Source organism: Ooceraea biroi, chromosome 12 (genome assembly GCF_003672135.1).
Source record: "Ooceraea biroi isolate clonal line C1 chromosome 12, Obir_v5.4, whole genome shotgun sequence".
Taxonomy (NCBI): Eukaryota; Metazoa; Arthropoda; class Insecta; order Hymenoptera; family Formicidae; genus Ooceraea; species Ooceraea biroi.
Genome location: NC_039517.1, coordinates 9,046,983 through 9,064,800, shown reverse-complemented (window position 1 = coordinate 9,064,800; position 17,818 = coordinate 9,046,983). Strand labels below are relative to the sequence as shown.

Below are 17,818 nucleotides of genomic sequence, written 5' to 3'. Positions count from 1 at the left end.
GCGCGCGCGGGATACCCGTTAACCAAATTCCGAAGGAATACCGTACGCGGAATATTATCTTTTTACGGTTCTCACACCCGGTACGTGCCCTGATATCGATTCTCTAATTAAGGCCCCAATTTTCTCGACTCCTCGACTTGCAACGGACGATGGGCAACAAATCCCACCGACATTCGCGAGCAATCGTGATACGGTTCGTAAACCATTACGAGGCTGGTATCCCGCGAGCGACTCGAGGGCTCCGATTGCGTTCTTCCTCTTCCGAATGCGGATACGCGTGTCTCGCGATCCCTCGTAGCGCCAAAACGGAGAGTAATATCTCGCGAGTGCACCAAGGTGTTCACTCGTGCTGAACGATCGAGTCCGACATGATGAAATATCAGCAACCTTCTGCAATGGCATGAGTTCGCGACCCTCTCTTGCATAAAAGATACTCCATTGCCTGGAGACATTTCGAGCGGAGGGTATTGCTACCATTCGTCAGAGATCTTCTCTGGAGATCGCGTGATAGAACCGAAATCCCCAATATGTCATCCGAGCTCGCGATGCATTTCTATTTTCGGTCTATTGACCTTATAAATAAAACTCATACATGATACGTGCTATAATAACATGAGTGATACACAGTTGTTTTAAAATACCGTATAATAAAGCAGTTTTATTAAAAATAATTGCATAATGATACATCATCCTTCGGAGTACGATCCTCGATCTCTGTTTGAAATTAAAGTGGACGCTCGCGCTTCCGAGGATCGTTCGCGCGGATCACGCGAGCTGCAATACCTCCAGCGTCAGTTTGGCTTCAATGCACTCTGATTGCATCGCAGCGGCAAACACGGACGAGCAGGAGCACGTCGTGTTTGCGTCAGAATCCGCGCGTACGCAACGTGTTTGCCGATCGCGATCGACGTTTGTGAACGGCGACGCAAGTGGTCACGGCAACGTGCGATCAGACCGCGTCAGAAGCGCTCGACGAATTACGATTCCGAGTGTCGCAGTAAGAAATGCGGCAAGAGCAAAGTTATATGTGCGACGTTATACTCGTTACACGCGGCGCGAATATAAATTTATATTATTAAAACGGAATGCGCGTGCAATTTTTGTGAAATTAAATTTGTCGAGCACACTAAGAAACTATACATTTTAACAGAGAATTTAAATGATAACATTATATAATATTTGTAGGATGGTTGAGTAAGACACGGTTTTGGGATATAAAGATACTGTATTTCATACAGTGTGAATCGTAGCTCGGTCGAAGAGAGACTGACTAATACACTCGGTTTCTTTATAAAAACGGCGGAATTACAATCCGTCGCCAATTCGGCGGCTCGTCTGATATTTGAGCAAAGCTATGCCGCGCTGGCCGGTATCGTTTGTTATTATATCGGCGGCGTTCGAATTCTTTTTATCGCTTACATCAAACGCCACGGCGTCTTAACTCTCACATATTATAGAAGATATTGGATATTAGATCCTATTTATCGCATAATGTGGCATAAGTTTATTTTCTATTAACTCGAGACACCTCCACACCCTTATTAGAGCAAAGTATATAGTTAGTTTGATTAATAGTTGCTAACCACGCTACGCTGGCCCAGATAGAGCGCTGCCTGAAAGTGTAACTAATTAGATACTTTCGAAAGTTACCGCAGACTCTGACGTGACAGTGTTTCATTCGGTCGCTTCGCCACAGTGCGATATTAATACACGCGACTGTCAGAGAAAATCCACAATCAATTAATAATCCATGATGACGCGAGCAAGGAAAGAAAAGGCGTATATATTTATACGCAACTACAATTCACCCGAAAATTTCCATGAAACAATTTGAGAGCACACGCGTCTCGGGAAGAAACGAAAATGATTCTTTACCCGACGACTTTATTCAGACAATTTATCATTCTGGAAAAAAGCCAAGAGAGTATCCAAGCAAGCGTTTTTATGAGATTATATCTGACCAAAATTGTACCCTTGTTTCCGCAGACTTTGCGTTCGCTCTTGGCAAGAAAAAGAGAAAAAGAGAGAACAAATTCACAATACATCTCGGCAAATAAGAAGATATTGTTCTAACAGTTTTGCAGAGAAATTTTGTCCTCGACGTAGTTTCATACTGGGTAGCTACGTGACGAGAGGAGAGTTTAACAAGCGAGCTTCCCGACATGGAGAAATCCATGTCGCGCGGCGTTGCGAATCCGCGTCCGCAGCATCGCTTGCGCAGTTTAGATCATCACCAAAGATACATCCATAATTGAACAATTATTACGCCGTAAAGTTTTTAGTACTCGCTTTCTCGGTGCACTTCCGTTTTCGCGTTACGCGCGGCCGCATCGAATCCGCCGCTCGAACGAGCGCGATTGCGAAACGCGAGCGCGAAGTAATCGCCGCCGCGGTCCGGCGGATCTGCAATTCGCGTGGGCAGCCTCCGAGAAGAATCGACCGCGGGATTCAAAGATGTGTGCACGAGAGTCAAGGTGCTAAGGGGATAACCGTAATATCGCGAGACGGCTGCATAAATCGTGACCTACCTCAAGCGAGCGCGCGAGCACCTGCGACGGAGGCGGCGCGAGCGAAGCCTCTACGCACGTGTTGCACCTTGTTAAACTCGCGCGACCTTTTGCCACGCTTGTAACTGCAGGCGTTTATAATACTATTAGCCGCGTACCGTTGCCCGTAGTATTAAACGACAGTGATGTAAGAAACCGTCGATCGATACGTCACATTTTCGTGCGGATGATTGATGTCGCCGAGCTCCATCGTGTCAAGTCGTGCGGGAATCTCGACGTTCATTTTCAGACGTAAGAAAAATTTGTGCGTGACGAGAAATGATTAATCTTTCTTCTACTTTATCTTTGTGATTACATTTTGGAAGACGGGACGCGATTATCCACGGTATTGCTTTTCACGAGCGTGAATTGCTAAAACGCTGACGAAGAGTAAATTTTAAACGTACAACGTTTTCAGAGGTTTAACGTAGAGAGACGCAGAAAAGACATTGAGGCCACAGGCATCTGGATGCTTGCAATAGTGCAACAATCATGAAAAGCCTCTGTTCTTTCCACTGATCATACGCCGCACTAACGAACGGTCACTGCTAGTTAATGGCATAGTTTTGTTTCATTTGCCGTTTCCTCATTTCTCCGAGTCGTTTGTTCGACGCTCCTTCTTGCGCAAAGAGAATCGACCTGATTCCTCGCTGTTGTACAGCACAATACGTACGATCGAATAATGTGGGACGTTCATTATGACGATTTATCCAGGGATCGTCGTTACGATTCGCCTTTCAGGTCAACGCTAACGCGGTCTGTCGAACACGCCCGTCGCACGACCGGAAAAGAGACCCTCCGACAATTAGATCGAGGACTCTCTTATTACATCGGCGCTTAATCCATTCGAGTGAGATGCGTTCTCGCAGCGATGGTTAACTGCATCACCGAGGAGGCCAATTAGCTGCACAAGTGACGGAGTAAACCGAATTAAGTAAGGGATCGATATCTGATGAGTAATACTACTATCTAACATTGTTGCTAAATTTTCTTCTTCATTCAAAGAGAATGATTTTTCTGACACATTTCGAATGTGCCATTCATCGATAGGTCCGAAAATCAGTCGTGCTTTCGTCGATTAGAGCGTGTAATCTTCGGAAAAATCTCGCCTCTCCTACGTTCTCCTCGCTAACAGCCGTTGTCGTGGACGATCGACAAAAGCGGGTCGATTCGTTCCATCTAAAGTCGCTGATCGATTACGATCTCGGTGATTTACGAGTCCGAGCCACGAGGGAGAAACCGTGTGCGCGTCGACTCGATCTTTTGTCACACTTTAACACGCGTTTAGATTGACCTAACCCGAACGGAATTTATGACAAGACGTTAAGCGGTAGATCGTTCTTGCATCGGTGGCCTTTACCAGAAAGAGCGGGATTACCTCGGCCTCGACACGCCGCGCGTCTCGTCCGCTCGCTCGCACCTGAGCGCGACCGACGTGTACCTGATTTCCTCTCATGCATCCACCCGATCTTCGATCGTGTATCTTGATCTTTCGTCGTGTAACGCGATGTCTCCGCCGCGAGGAAAATCGTCGTGAATCACGGCAACGTGACATGACAAGACGTCAAGACGATAAGACGCGGATGGTTTTGTGTTTGGAGTTTGCGACAGTTTGTCGCGAAATAATCTCTAAGAAATCGAAAGAATCAGCTCATTTCCAATACCGAGAGTTTATTAACACCGGCAGCAGGTTATGATTTTAAACATCAGCGTTTCCTTTCGCACGAGTAAAATTTCTCGAAACAGTCTCGTAAGTGTAATCGGAAGTCTCACTGAAAGAGAAAAGGAATGTAAGATCGTTCGTATGTGATGGACACATCCGAGATATAGATAATATCGGCTCCGCTTAATCGGGAACACGAGTGTTCGCCGGCCGTCTGGACGAAAGATAATACAGAAATCGAGGACAGCGGATTAGGAAAAATAATTCGCTTTCACGGGACTCAGCGGCCGGAAACTTGCTTGCCTACGGGGGCTCAATCCAACAATTAATACGTATACGTATTGAATATTTTTTGCACGCTTTCTAGTAGTTTTGCCAAGTGTTAACGAGTACGAACAGTGCAGTTAACAGAAATCCGGTAATTAAAACGCGGGCAAGAGATTAAAATGAAAGAACAAAAGAAATACACTCGTTATATGATATTCCGCATTTTCTAGATAAACGTGTGTGTGATTGACATTTATTAAGCGACGTTATTTTATTATTTTCGGCGAAAAAATTTCTTGAAAAATTCAAAAGAGAGAGAAGATCAAATGTCTAAACGCGCGTGCGAGAGAAAGAGATTAATATCGATCGTCTAATACTTCAAAGAAAGAATTAGGTATACGTTTCTCTTAAATCTCTGGCCTTGAAAACTGTAATGGATCAAATGTAACATACGTTGAAAGAGCCTCCAATTATATGCGACAAGTACAAATAGCCAGCGAGCATGACAGTAGCGCGGACGATACGTATAAGGCAGGTCTGTGCTATTTTAACGGTACCCGCGAGTTACCTCCGCTGGACAAATTGTCGTCTTTTTTGCTTTCTCACATGATTAACCGCGATTTTGCAGTAAAAATGCGCACCATCTCATACGCTGTCGTACCGTAACGCGCAACTATTACAATCCCATAGAAACGTCGAACGCAAGCGTCATTTCGTGTAATTCCGAAATTTATAATTACGAGATTCACATGCTCATTTACTTCTTAGCCTCGTTCAACGGATCATTAGCTCGCGGAGCAAAATATAATATGCAGATAAAAGAACGTACTAATCTGCGAAAATATCTTTTTTCTCGCGTAATTTAAGGATGTTACGAGAAAATGAGAAAATGTGCTAACGTGAAACTGTAACAATTTTTCGCAAATAAAGCGAATCGGGTCGAAGAAATGCGGTCACGATGCATAATTTAGAAGAATGCTCGTTTTGGAAGAATCTGTGCGCTATCACACGCGAATGGTACTATCTCGGCCTTAATTACTCTCAATTCAATGAATATAATGAACATTAACGGTTCGGCCGTTGCTACATTTCTCGTCCCGTCTCTAATAATAATTGAACACCCGTATCACCGATATCCGCTGCGTCATATCTGTCGACCGCGTCGTATGTTAATATCCGCTTAATTTTCCTGACTGAATCAATTTCCGGCAGATCCCGTTACGGGCCGATCTCTCGTGTAACAAATATTTTAGTATTCAAGAAATTCATCATTAATTAAGCTGCATCCTTCGAAGCTATCTTCATCATGCATCGTGAATTTATGTTTCAATGTACGTCTCATGATGTTAATAAACTAGACACATCTCGTATAGAATGTTCCATCAATCTTCAAAAGTAAGAGCTTTTTGCTCACAGACTAAAACTCCTGATTTCGCTCCAAAAAACGGAGCATCACTATCAGCTGGTGTGATCTCGGCTCGACTTGGAACAACGCTGCAATCGTTGCCAACTGGCAACAGGATGCATTTAAAGATTAGAACACGCCACAGCGTGCTTCACTGCGCTGAAACTTTCTTTTGACACGAAAGTATAGATATATCACTGTCATCGCATCGCATCGCATCGCATTAATTGATTCGTGTATTAACACCATCATCTTCGCAATAAAACCGCGACTGATAGTAACACATGCGATAATTGGCTGTGCACGTTTAGGTACACGCGCAAGATGAGAAATGCAACAATTGCAAGAACTTCTGAGAATTAAAATGTTACGTGAAATTACTTAATATTCCCGCGCTAAATTCACGGCAACACAAAAGAAAAAGAAGAATATGATAAGAAATGCAACTCGTCGAGAAAATCTTTCCGGCTGTGCTGGCAGCTATTAAAGTTGCATATATATTTTCTTCTCTGGATTTCTCGCGAGATTTTCTGCGTATACGTTGAACGAAATAACACGATAAAACTACAAGGACGCGATCGCATCGCGGCGATTTTGCAAGTAAATCAGCCAAGTCTATTTTCGGGATTCAATCGTTACTCGCGACGCGGTCAGAGCTTTTGCCAAATGCGATCTTCCACTAAGTGAAAAGCGATCCAGACTGCGCCTATTGCTAATCGCTGAACATGCAGATCATAAATATCTCAGGAAGGACGCTTCTTCCGCTCCGTAGAAATCGAGGAACCTGCCCGTTTCTAACGGAAATAATATTTAAAGCGACGGTTTCTGAGTTTCTCCTAATTTTGCACACTCCATTCATCGAGATATTATCTTATCAAATTCGCACGTTATCAGAGATCATTGAACATTTACCTGGATTTCGAGCAGCCATTTTTCACGCGACGCAGTGACAGTGCCGCGAAATAGACGGTGAAATTATGGATACCTCGGCTGGGAATCTAGCTACGAGCGCAGCTTATACGAAGCAATCTGTGTGACTCACCTGCAACAGAAAATTACAGATTTTTTTAGAAAGAGATGACGAAGCGCATAAATATTCCGTTAATGAAATAAGTAAACTGAATTCCACGAGCGCGCGATAAGCCGTAACTAACATCGCGCTAATTTACGGCGAACGAGATCCTTATTAATCTACGCGATAAGTCGTGATTAATGTTAACTTATACGAAAGCAGAACGCATTTATTTGTGTGTCGTATATCTCGAGAGGTCAGAAAATTGATTTAATTGCTTCCTGCGAGTGACTCCTTACGAATGACTTTTTGTCTCTTTCTCCGTCAAATATAATTCTTTATTAACTGTATCTCGGATTTTCTCCGAATCAATTTTCCACATCTCGTTCGAAAGTTGTTTACGTAGTCGTAAACTACTGGAATGTGACGAAAAAGAGGGAGGAGAGGAGAGAGGAGGAGGCAAGGAATGCACATTTGTGATAATACAGTAGTACAGTAAACGGTGATCAAGACTCGATTACACATCCAACGGGGAAATTTAATTGAACAGCTCGCCGACACGCGTCGATAGCGAGTCGACCGGAAAAGCGGTCGCGTGAAAAATTATGATCAAACGCGGAATGCCGCACGCCGTTTCTTTTTATCAGTGAGAACAACGTGCCGTTTACGGTCGTAAAAGGCACTCGATCTCGGCTTAAACGACGCTCGAATATGCGGGACATCGTGTCGATAAGCATTTAATCGCGCTGCAAGAAATCTCCCCGCAAATATCGGTGCGGTGTTACACGGGACGTCGCTTTCCCTCGCCCGTTCCTCGGCGAGTTTCAATCCTCCACAATATGTCACGTAGCAGTTTCGTAATTCTCTATATCAGAAATTCTTCGATATAATTTTCAGTTTACAGGCAGAAATTTTCCAACCAATTTAACATACTGCAGAGTTCGTTAAAAAGAATCAAGGATTACACATTGGTATTTGGTGCCTTAAATTGTCGCACAGTAAAACTCTTGTTGCAAAATTCGCTGGCGATCAAACGTAACTCCGTAAATCACGCAAGACATAAACTGATAGAAAAGGAGGAAAAATTAGATTACATCGTCGCATTTTTGCGCCGAGCTCCTTTAACGAACGACGGTATCGCCGAGCGGCCGTCGCGTTCCACGAGCGGAACTCGCCGTGCTCGTCGATGGCTGCAGGGATCTGCAGCTCCGATGGTCGACGCTCGGAGCGCACCAGCATCGGTCGGTCTTTGAAGTCTGCTCGCCAGAGTCTGCTCGTGGTCGGGAAATCGCGAAACAGCTGCAGCGCCGTATTCCTCGACGACGGTGACGACTCGAGGCGGGATGCGCGTTTGAGAAATGCGACGCGCGCGTGCCACCGAAAGACGCTTTTAGAGCGATGCCTCCGATGTTACCGGGAATCGGCGCGACCCATCCGTTTGTAAAATTAGAAACCCTACGTGCCCGGCGGAATTCGCGTTCCCTTCGTTTATTATCCTGTTAATGCGCGCCGCGATAGATGCCGAATGCCACGCGCTCATCGCAACGCCGCGATCGTCAATAATCATCGCGATCAGATCTAAGGGATTTCACAGGAATTTAAATAAATCAGACGTAAAGACATGGAATAACGGATGTCGAACGGTTGTGTAATGTATAACGAGAGAATAGCGCGATTCCTTGCACATATTTAGCCCATTCTTCAATTAATGGCGAACCGCGAACGAAATTAGAACTTTCGACCTGGCAGAGGCGCGATCAACGTTCCCTTCACAGCTATTTCTGCAGCCGCGTGCGAGCACCCTAGACCTCTCGTCTTGCTTTTGTTTATCTGCATTTGCGGCCGATGCATTTGCAGCCGTGGAACGCGGATCGGAATCGCGAAAGTAGTCGCCTTGCAGATCGGTGCGCACTAATGGCATTTAGGATTATCAACTTTATGTCAGTGACATTTATTTTTTTTAATTAAAGAAGAACTGGCGTTTAGATCGATCTGAACGCTCTCCAGAAACTCCGGATGGAGGTGTTTCGAATCAAAACGTGGATTCAACTACGTGCATGACGCGTTCTCTTAACTTGGCGAATTAAGCAGCCTTATTTTCTTTGATCCTCGAATCTGCACGCCAGCTGTTACGCGCCCACTCTGCTCTAATTGCAAAGCCAACGAGCTGCATTGATGCATCGTCGACCTCTCGGCGCGATGGCCCAGCATGGGTTTAATTCCGGCTAACTGCGTGCTAACTGCGTGCTAACTGCGTTTGTAAGGAGACAAAAACAATGACTTGGGAAAATTATGTTGCGGCTATATATAGCGAAACATTGGTGCATCATGTCGTGAACACGAGCTGGATAGGGTCTTGAGAGCAACGTTGAAGCACCGTCTCTTAAGATTCTTAATCACGATTACCTAACTACGACATCAGTGATCCTAGGCGAATTTTAACGATTTCAGGATTTAGAAGCCCGATCACGAAGACTAGAGAGAAAACGATCCATTGACTACAAACGAACAGCGAAAGAGAAAGAGAGGAATACAGATGCAATCACGGTAATTAACGATTATAAAAGTCTCCCAGCTGAATGGGTACGAGTAAATTGCGATCCTGACCGGCCACGAAGTGACCTTTTCTCTTTTGTTATGTCTAGAAAATGTTAACGGACGCTTCGTGCTTGGAGAAATCAAAATCAGGCAATATGTCTATGAGAATATATATATAACATCACAAAAATTATTAAGAAAAGTTATTGCAAAGAATTATGACCACTTGCGTGATCAGATCAACAAATACTGCCAATTCGCTTTTATTTACGCCTGAAATAAAACTTGCTGAAATCGTCTGCCACATTGAAGCAATAACGAGAGATCGGAATCTGGAGAGTTTCTTCGAAGCTCTGCTCTGTTCCAGAACGGTTCTCCAGAACTATTTTCAAGAGCGTGACTCGGCGTCGTTACGTCAACCTCTCGTTGTCAGCTAATTAACTGCAATTCTGTTGCCACATTATGAAGTCGATTATGCGGAGCGAGCAGCCGCATCGGGTGCACGCGCTTATTTGACGTTTTCAGTTTCATCGTCGCGACGACATCTGCATAATGCAATTATCGGTCGGCCCCCTTCGCGAGCGATAAATCGAGCTGACCTCGTCGCATCAGCTCTCCCAGCTCCTCCTCGATGGTTTCAGCAAACCTTTTTGTAGTACCTCATTACAGCTCTCAAGCCGCGACTGACATATGTTCTAGCGATAAAATGCATCTAAAACCTCCGCTGTCAGCAAAACTTACCGCATCACGTTAAACTGTTAAAGCGTCACGTTAAAATTTCACATTCATTTTTAGCATCCAGGTCAAAAGGTTGGTCCAGGTCGCGGATGATGACCAAGATCAGAATGCCAGATACAATAACGTACGTTTCCACGGCAATTTTTCCTATCGATAACGACTTTATCGACAATACAAGCAATGAACGCGTGTTCGGCCGGCGATAGACTTATGTAGAAAACGTTCTGAATGGCTCTAGATACGATTTAATCGTCGCATGTCTCGACAACTTCTTCGAACTTTTTAATCCACGGCTAGAATCGATCGACCATCTCAATCGACTACCTCTGTGAAGTTGGCCCCCCTTCTTCAAAATTTGAAAAAAATAAGCACAGTTCTAATTGCCCCCCGAAGAGTTCTAACGATTATCCTTAATACTCGATGCGCTCAAGTCGAAAACAAAAAAGTTTTGGCTAGTCGAAGTTGCAGAGTCCGAAAATTTCTAAGTTCCTCAGGTCGAAAATTATTTTAATAATTCCGCAGTTCTGTTGAGAGTTCTAGTAGTCCCCCGAAGAGTTCTACCGATTATCCTTAAGAACCAATGCTCTGAAATTGGAAACAAAAAAGTTCTGGCACTTTGAAAATTCTGGGTCCGAAATTTTTTTGGAAATCCGGAGTTCTGTTGAGAGTTCTGATGACCCCCCAAAGAGTTCTACCGATTATCCTTAAGAACCAATGCTCTGAAATCGAAAACAAAAATGTTCTGGCACTTTAAAAATTCTGGGTCTGAAATTTTTTTTGGAAATCCGGAGTTCTGTTGAGAGTTCTGATGGCCCCCCAAAGAGTTCTACCGATTATCCCTAAGAACCAATGCTCTGAAATCAAAAACAAAAAAGTTCTGGCACTTTGAAAGTTCTGGGTCCGAAATTTTTTTGGGAAATCCGGAGTTTTATTGAGAGTTCTGATGGCCCCCCAAAGATTTCTACAAATTATTCTTAAGGTTCAAAGCACTAAAATTAAAAACAAAAAAGTTATAGCCGTTTGAATTTTCAGTGTCGTGAAGTTAGCCCCCCCCCCCCCCCGGTGTTTCGAATGGTGTTTTCGTTATTTTAAATGGCAGAACTCTTTCTAAAAAGGACTGAGAACTCTAGAACTCTTCGGGGGGCAATCAGAACTGTGCTTATTTTTTTCAAATTTTGAAGAAGGGGGGCCAACTTCACAGAGGTCAATCGACTGAAAGTATAAAAGGGAGAACACAAACGCTCAGACGAGTCGCGCCAGAGAGAGAAAACGATTAGGATTTACAGCACGTTCAATCATTGTTTTTCTAATTACGGACAGTCAATACTGTAATGATGCAATGTAAACTTGTAATCAAGACTCAGTGGTTTCTGTCTCGCAACGCCTGCGTTTTTACGTTTACACGATCGCGGAGACTCTAAGAGAAAAAGCAGCTGTTTAATTGGGGCATCAAGTGAGGTCAGTGAGATTTACGAAAGGATCTATCTACCTTTGGATCGCTGCAGCAATCTACGAGTTTATGGTCCGCGATACAATTTCCCGCGCTTGGAATTTACGACACGGCTGCGTAACACTTCCATCAGCGGCCTTTGCGGCGACGTGCTTTATGCTAGGACGAGCGACGAGTCCGTTACGTACGACAGAAACGAATCTCGCCATTACAAGTGAGCTGCAATGTTATTTAGATTCGATCTGGCGGTGATTGTGATCGGCGATCGCGGCATGGCCACCAGCGTGCAGCAAAGTATCAACGCTTCTTGTCTTTATATATCTTCGTTCTCAAGCTGCCCTCGTGATCTTGTTTGATCTCATCCTTTTCCTCACACTTGAATAAAGAAATGTTCAACTATTATCATGAGTTTTCTGCATAATCAATCTTATCATTGTCATTAAAATTATTTGTGAATGGTGAATTAAATGATAAATTATCTCGCTAAAGTTAAATTTAAATTTCTTTTGCATGACACGATTTAATTTTCTTGTGATATCGAATCACGTTGGTAAGTAAGTTCTGTTTATATAGTTCACAATTTTTAACGCGCATCCTAAGTACGTTCCTTTCGCAGCGCGAATATACTACCTCGAGACAATCCAATAGGCATTCGAAGAACGAGACTGATAAACGAGCGTTCATTGCACGTCGGTGTCGGTAAGTGGCAGCTGTCCGGTCACTCGTTAAGCACTATAATTACTATGCCGGAGAGAATCCGAGTCGTGCGGGGGATTATGGGATTCGCTACCGCGAGAAAGGGCCCCGACAGGCTGTATTTTCCGACGGCAGGGGCCCCCGATTCGTAATACGTTGATTAGCGATCATCGTCTTGAATCCGATCGCATTAACCGATAGTAACGACGACTTCTGAACGCCATCGATTCGTCGATCGTGAGCAGACCCGCTGCCGTGCCCGGGGCCACCGCGCCCTGATAATCGACGGTTCCTCGATCCAGCTCGACGATCCAAGAGAGCTGCCGCAATCCGTCCACGTCTTGCGCGATTATTACTCGCGATATGTATCCTGCTCACGGCTCTTGTATCAGATCAGGGCTATACCGAAGCGTCCTACTTTTGCCGCATCACTTTTTGATGAGGAATTCTTCGGTGAAGTTCTTAAGTCGCTCTTCTCGTCGTGAGATTGGTGACAATGATCATATGGATTTAGTTAACGTGATGCATTTAGAGAAATTTTGTGATTCCATTCGTTCGTTCAGAGAAAAATTAGGAAGATTAGATTGTCCGTGAAACCGATCTAAATTCACGTCAAATCTCTTTCCTCGCGGTAAATCGTAAAGATATATGAATCAAAAGAATTAGAGTGTTGCTCGACACCGCTAAGTAATTAAGCGGGCACACGACATCCCGGCTGGGATTAATTAGTGGTCTTTAAAGAAGGGTCAACGCTAACCCGAGTGTAGATTGTAGCTTCCGAATATATGTCATGGTCACGAATCTGTGAATGAACCGCTGTGGTCGGTCTGTTTTGACTCGATACGAGTCGAGACACACAAGCAACTCTTTTCAGACTACGTTTTGCCGTGAATCCGGAATTAACGGAGAACATAACAGCGGAATCTGTTACGACTCACACGAATTAATTTCGCGACAGGGATAAGAGCAGAGGAGATCTAGATGCGCGACTGATGACTGCATTTACAATCCGGGAGCGTGTAATGAACGACGGAGTTGCTCCGCAATAGCAGGCATTCGTCCGCGACGCTGTGAAACGAGATGCCTGACTTTTGAAAGTCCGCTCTGCGAGGCGACGAGGAGAAAAGTCGCACTCGTTAATAATAATATCGGGTTAACGGTATTTGCAATTAATCACTAGCTTTCTGAACTTCTTGTGTTCTTGCGTATCACGTGGCGGAAATTGTTCCCGTGCGACTAGTGTGGGTAATCGACTAACGACCATGAAAATATAGAGACATAAATAGATCGCAAAAATACCGAGATACGTGCACGATATTAAAACATGTCCAGTATTAATGCGATCGGTATCCTGCACGCCTCTGCCGGATTAATTCTCTGCCGTATCGCCATCCGACCCGACGGTTCTTGCTCCTTTATTTTAATCGCACGATAAATCCCGATACTCAACGCGTATGACACACGCGATAGCAGAAGTGGGCGCACCGCGTATCTGCATAAAAGCATTGCAAAGTCGACACTATCGACGAGGACCGTCGTCTAGGAGCACGTGGGATAATGATATCTGTATACGATAGCGATTTCACCATATATCACGTAAGCACGGCAGCACTGTGCTTACGTCGCAAGATTTGCAGCTCACGATTTTTCAGTGAAATTCCATGAAACTCCCAGAAAGTCGCGAAGTTCTCCGATCAAACGACGCGATATGTGCCAGACTTTAATGCGATCCGATCAACTTTTAATGGAATAAAAACTAAAGTAAACGCTAATCTGAGATAGTAAAACGATTACAAATATTAGGTTTCTTGTATAATAATTATCAAGCAATTGTCTGATGATTATTCCGCTAAGAAAATAAAATTTACCTAAATGTTTGAAAATGTCAACGACAGCTATATCAAAACTGAAGATTCAAAGGTATCTTATTTTCTTCTATCACTATAATAATTAGGAACATGACCGGAGAGCTTTGCATTATAAATAGTTTTGCAATTTTACTCTCAAGTTTGTGCCATCCAAACATAAACACAGATTTACAGTCACCGTGACAAAGTAATTCTTTCCATGGGCACGAGAGCTCTTTCGACGCCGACAGAAATAACTGGCAAACCGTCGACGCCTTTAGACGGCGGACGTGACGTCATGCTTGTGCCAAATACTTTTACCAGCACATAACGGAAGTCGTTATTTTCGCCGCTTTTCGCGCGAATCAATGAGGATCTGTCTGTGTTAATCGGCGCCATCGATCACGCGCAGCGCGATGAGCAGAGTGGAAATCTAGGATATCTGACATCACGTCGCAATTCTACCGTTGCAAAACGACGATCCTCGAGTTGCAACTTCAAGATGAAACAATATAAAGAAAAATAAATTTCTTCTTCGACAGAACTTCTTCGCGAGCTACACGTTTAAACATGAATCGCACGTGCGCGCACAGAATAAACGTGCACCGTATATTCGGATGAATCAGCTTTCGCGCGAAAGCTTAATATAAGCAAGCGCGCACGAAGATCCACGTGCGCGAAGCCCATGCCCCCATGCAGCCCAAGAAGACTCGTGTCCCAGATGTCCCGCGGGTCCAAATCCGGCGGATTAACCGTCCGTGCCGAAAGTCAACGTCGCTTTTACGACATCCGGTTTAACGCAATTCCACTTGTTGACCCAGTCGTCAATTAGCACGCCGTTAATTCTTCGCAATCTTCGCTTTCAAGGAAGACCGACCGATGCATAAGCTTGAGGTCCATCCTGACTTTCAAGAATCAGAGTTTTGTTCGTAGCTTCTTCTCCGCTCGTATCTGCTTCTGTACCACGAAGGATAAAATAATTATTTCATTAATTAAGACAGATCAGTTATAGGCTCGCTCGGCCGTTTTTTAATCCCTTCATTCTGCTTCTGATCAGCCTTATTGCGAAAGAATCGGCAATTGCGGCTCGTTACATCGTCGAAGGAACGGTCGCGCTGACCTGCACGCACATGTCATCCGTATTATAACAGTGACAACCAGCAGCGGCACGTACGATCAAGCAACGAGTATACGCGTCCAAAGTGCGACGAAGAAAATCAATGATCCGCCGACACGCGGAGGAGGTTGGGTCCATTGCGTCACAAGTGGTATCAAATCGACTAAGCCATTCAAGAGCTCAATGCGATTATAACGGAACGATCATCGATGCGATGCGGCTTCTGGATCGAACAAAGTCGCATTACGTCGCGCTCGGTTACAGCAATCTGTTCCTATGAATGATCGTGAAATCGCCGATGCCGAAATTAGAACAGCTGTTAGGCAACTGAGAGGCCTTGAAGTAATAAGAATGGAGGTGATCGATACCGCGTCCTCATCATCATGTTCGTCGAGGATACTGCCGCTGACAGCTGATACGAACATTTCCGAGAGATTTTTCATTTTATTTGTCATAATTTTCCATCAAAATTAATTAATTTAATCATAAAAAAGTGCGATGAGACATAGAGAAAGCCAAAGCGTGAAGCTCGACTTAAGCATATGATGCATCTAAAGCCTGCCTGTAAACGAGCAATCATGAATACTAGGTGATCATGAATGATATCGCAATCGGCTGCTTGAAAAGCATTCGTCGCCTATCCGACCAATTGCCTGCTCGCGCATCTGGGATGAATCCATTTCGCCGACCTTGGCACGTAGAGTAGCGGAGCGATATCGAGCGATATCGAGCGTGCGTTTAACCATGAAGGAGCTAAAAGCATCGTCGAGAGGCTTTTAATCCTGCTGTCGCTACAATGGTACGCTGTGCAAACATGGGAGACCATGCCATCGACGTCACAAGTGTCCTGCGAGCAAGATGTCTACTATCGGGACGAGAGTGTGTTTGTGAGCACCAGGCTCCTTCAAGCCGAATCACCCTCTCGGAAATTCGTCAGAAGAGATTGTCTGTACCGTCGATGTAGCTCGCGCTGCTAGACTCATTCATGGGTCAACGACCTAACGATTCTTAACGCGGACTCGCGGAGCGCGAGTTGGTAAAATCGACCGTCAGTCGCTGAAACACACCTCGGAGAGGATCTTCGCTTATCATGAGTGTTCCGAGATCTCGTCGAAATTCGAGCGACTCTCATGAGGATCTACGGCCTGCCGATCCTGTTTTGCATGGACACCGTCGACCCTCCTCTCTGCCAGCAGATTCTTAAGTACGTGTGTGCGAGCTTTCCGTCTCCTTTTCTCTCATCTTGTCAAGTTTCTCTCTTGGTGCAGCAAAGAAGCAACGGGTGAACAGAACGGTGTTTGGAAGTTGAAGAAGCGCTCGTGAGGGACAGAGAGAAAAAGAGAGAGAGAGAGAAAGAGCAACAAGAAGCTTCGAGAACAACAACCGCTTGGTGTCTCGAACGTAAGAGAGGCAGCAACAGCAGCAGCAGCAGCAGCAACGCGACGTGCAGACAGGAAACGTTACCTCGAACAATGGTCGTGACTGGCCAATCGGAGGCGTCCAGTCGTTTACAACACCACATATCGTCGCGGATGCTCGAGAATATCGATATCGAGGACACGCTAAGCGAAGAGAAAACCTCCAGACGCGATGAGATGTTTTTTTCGCTGTCTCCGTGTACACACGGGTTCTCTCTTTCCTCCTGGCTCTCTTCAGACGCTCGGCTCGCCTCGGCTCACCCCGTAAGGTGGAGCGCAGTGAACCCCCCGGCCTGGCGTCGCGACTCTGCGCGGCGCCGACGGTACGTGGTCGATAGACGTCGACGCAACGCGACGCGGAGTGGTTTTCCCCATTTCCACGCGTACAACTGTGGCAGTTCGTAGGGCGGACCAGAAGATGGTGTTGCTCTTGCGAGAGCGCGCCGCCGCGAGACGACCCCGCGGGGAGACCTTGAGACACGGCCTCATCGAGCGCGACGTGGACGATGCCGATGACGTCGACTGGTGGAAAGGGCATCGATTTTTTCCCTCCAAGGTGCACGGTTACCGACTGCCGAGACGCCCTTCGCGCCCCATTCTGCGGAGCTGAACGAACAATGGGTATGATAGAACCCGGAGATAGAGAAAAAGAGAGATTACCCAAATTACATTGCAATTTAGAAAAGATCACGAAGTGTCTAGTATGCAATGTTCAATTAAAAGAATAAAAGAGTTCATGAATGAATCAGGAAAAGCAGTATCTGTGCTATGCTAGGGTGGCTTTTATTTACTCTTGGTGAAAATTTTTTGGGGATTTTTTTCGCGCTACCCCCTAGTTTGGTTCCATTTTATAAAAAAATAATCTGTGTAAAAATTTCAGCTCAATCGGATAAAGGGAAAGGGTGCCCCTGGGACCTTGAAAATCGAAAAAATCATAAAATCACAGAAAAAATCAATTTTATTTGTTTATCTTGCGAAATATTAATTATATGCAAAAAAGTATTATACAAAAGTTGTAGATCTATTAAAAATGCACATGTTATCATCTACCACTTTTTCTCGTACGACTAACGATTTCCGAGAAAAAGTAATGAAGCCACGAATCAAGCTACTCCAGTTAG

General features: G+C 44.8%; 1 protein-coding gene across 14 annotated transcripts in view; it reads right to left on the bottom strand.

Moving 5' to 3' along the window:
• The window catches only part of LOC105282229 (ensconsin), a 151,688-nt gene that overhangs the window by 104,460 nt on the left and 29,410 nt on the right, over positions 1-17,818 (bottom strand). For 2 of the 14 annotated variants that reach the window (XM_026974250.1, XM_026974257.1), the window contains exon 1: positions 6,794-6,918. The exons of 8 other annotated variants lie outside the window; for them this stretch is intronic. In XM_026974250.1, the coding sequence (XP_026830051.1) occupies positions 6,794-6,812 (19 nt within the window). In that variant the 5' untranslated portion in view covers positions 6,813-6,918. Of the gene's footprint in view, positions 1-6,793; positions 6,919-16,743; positions 16,924-17,818 lie in introns of those variants that run through there. 4 more of the 14 variants (XM_026974245.1, XM_026974251.1, XM_026974254.1 and 1 more) reach the window with 4 other exon arrangements.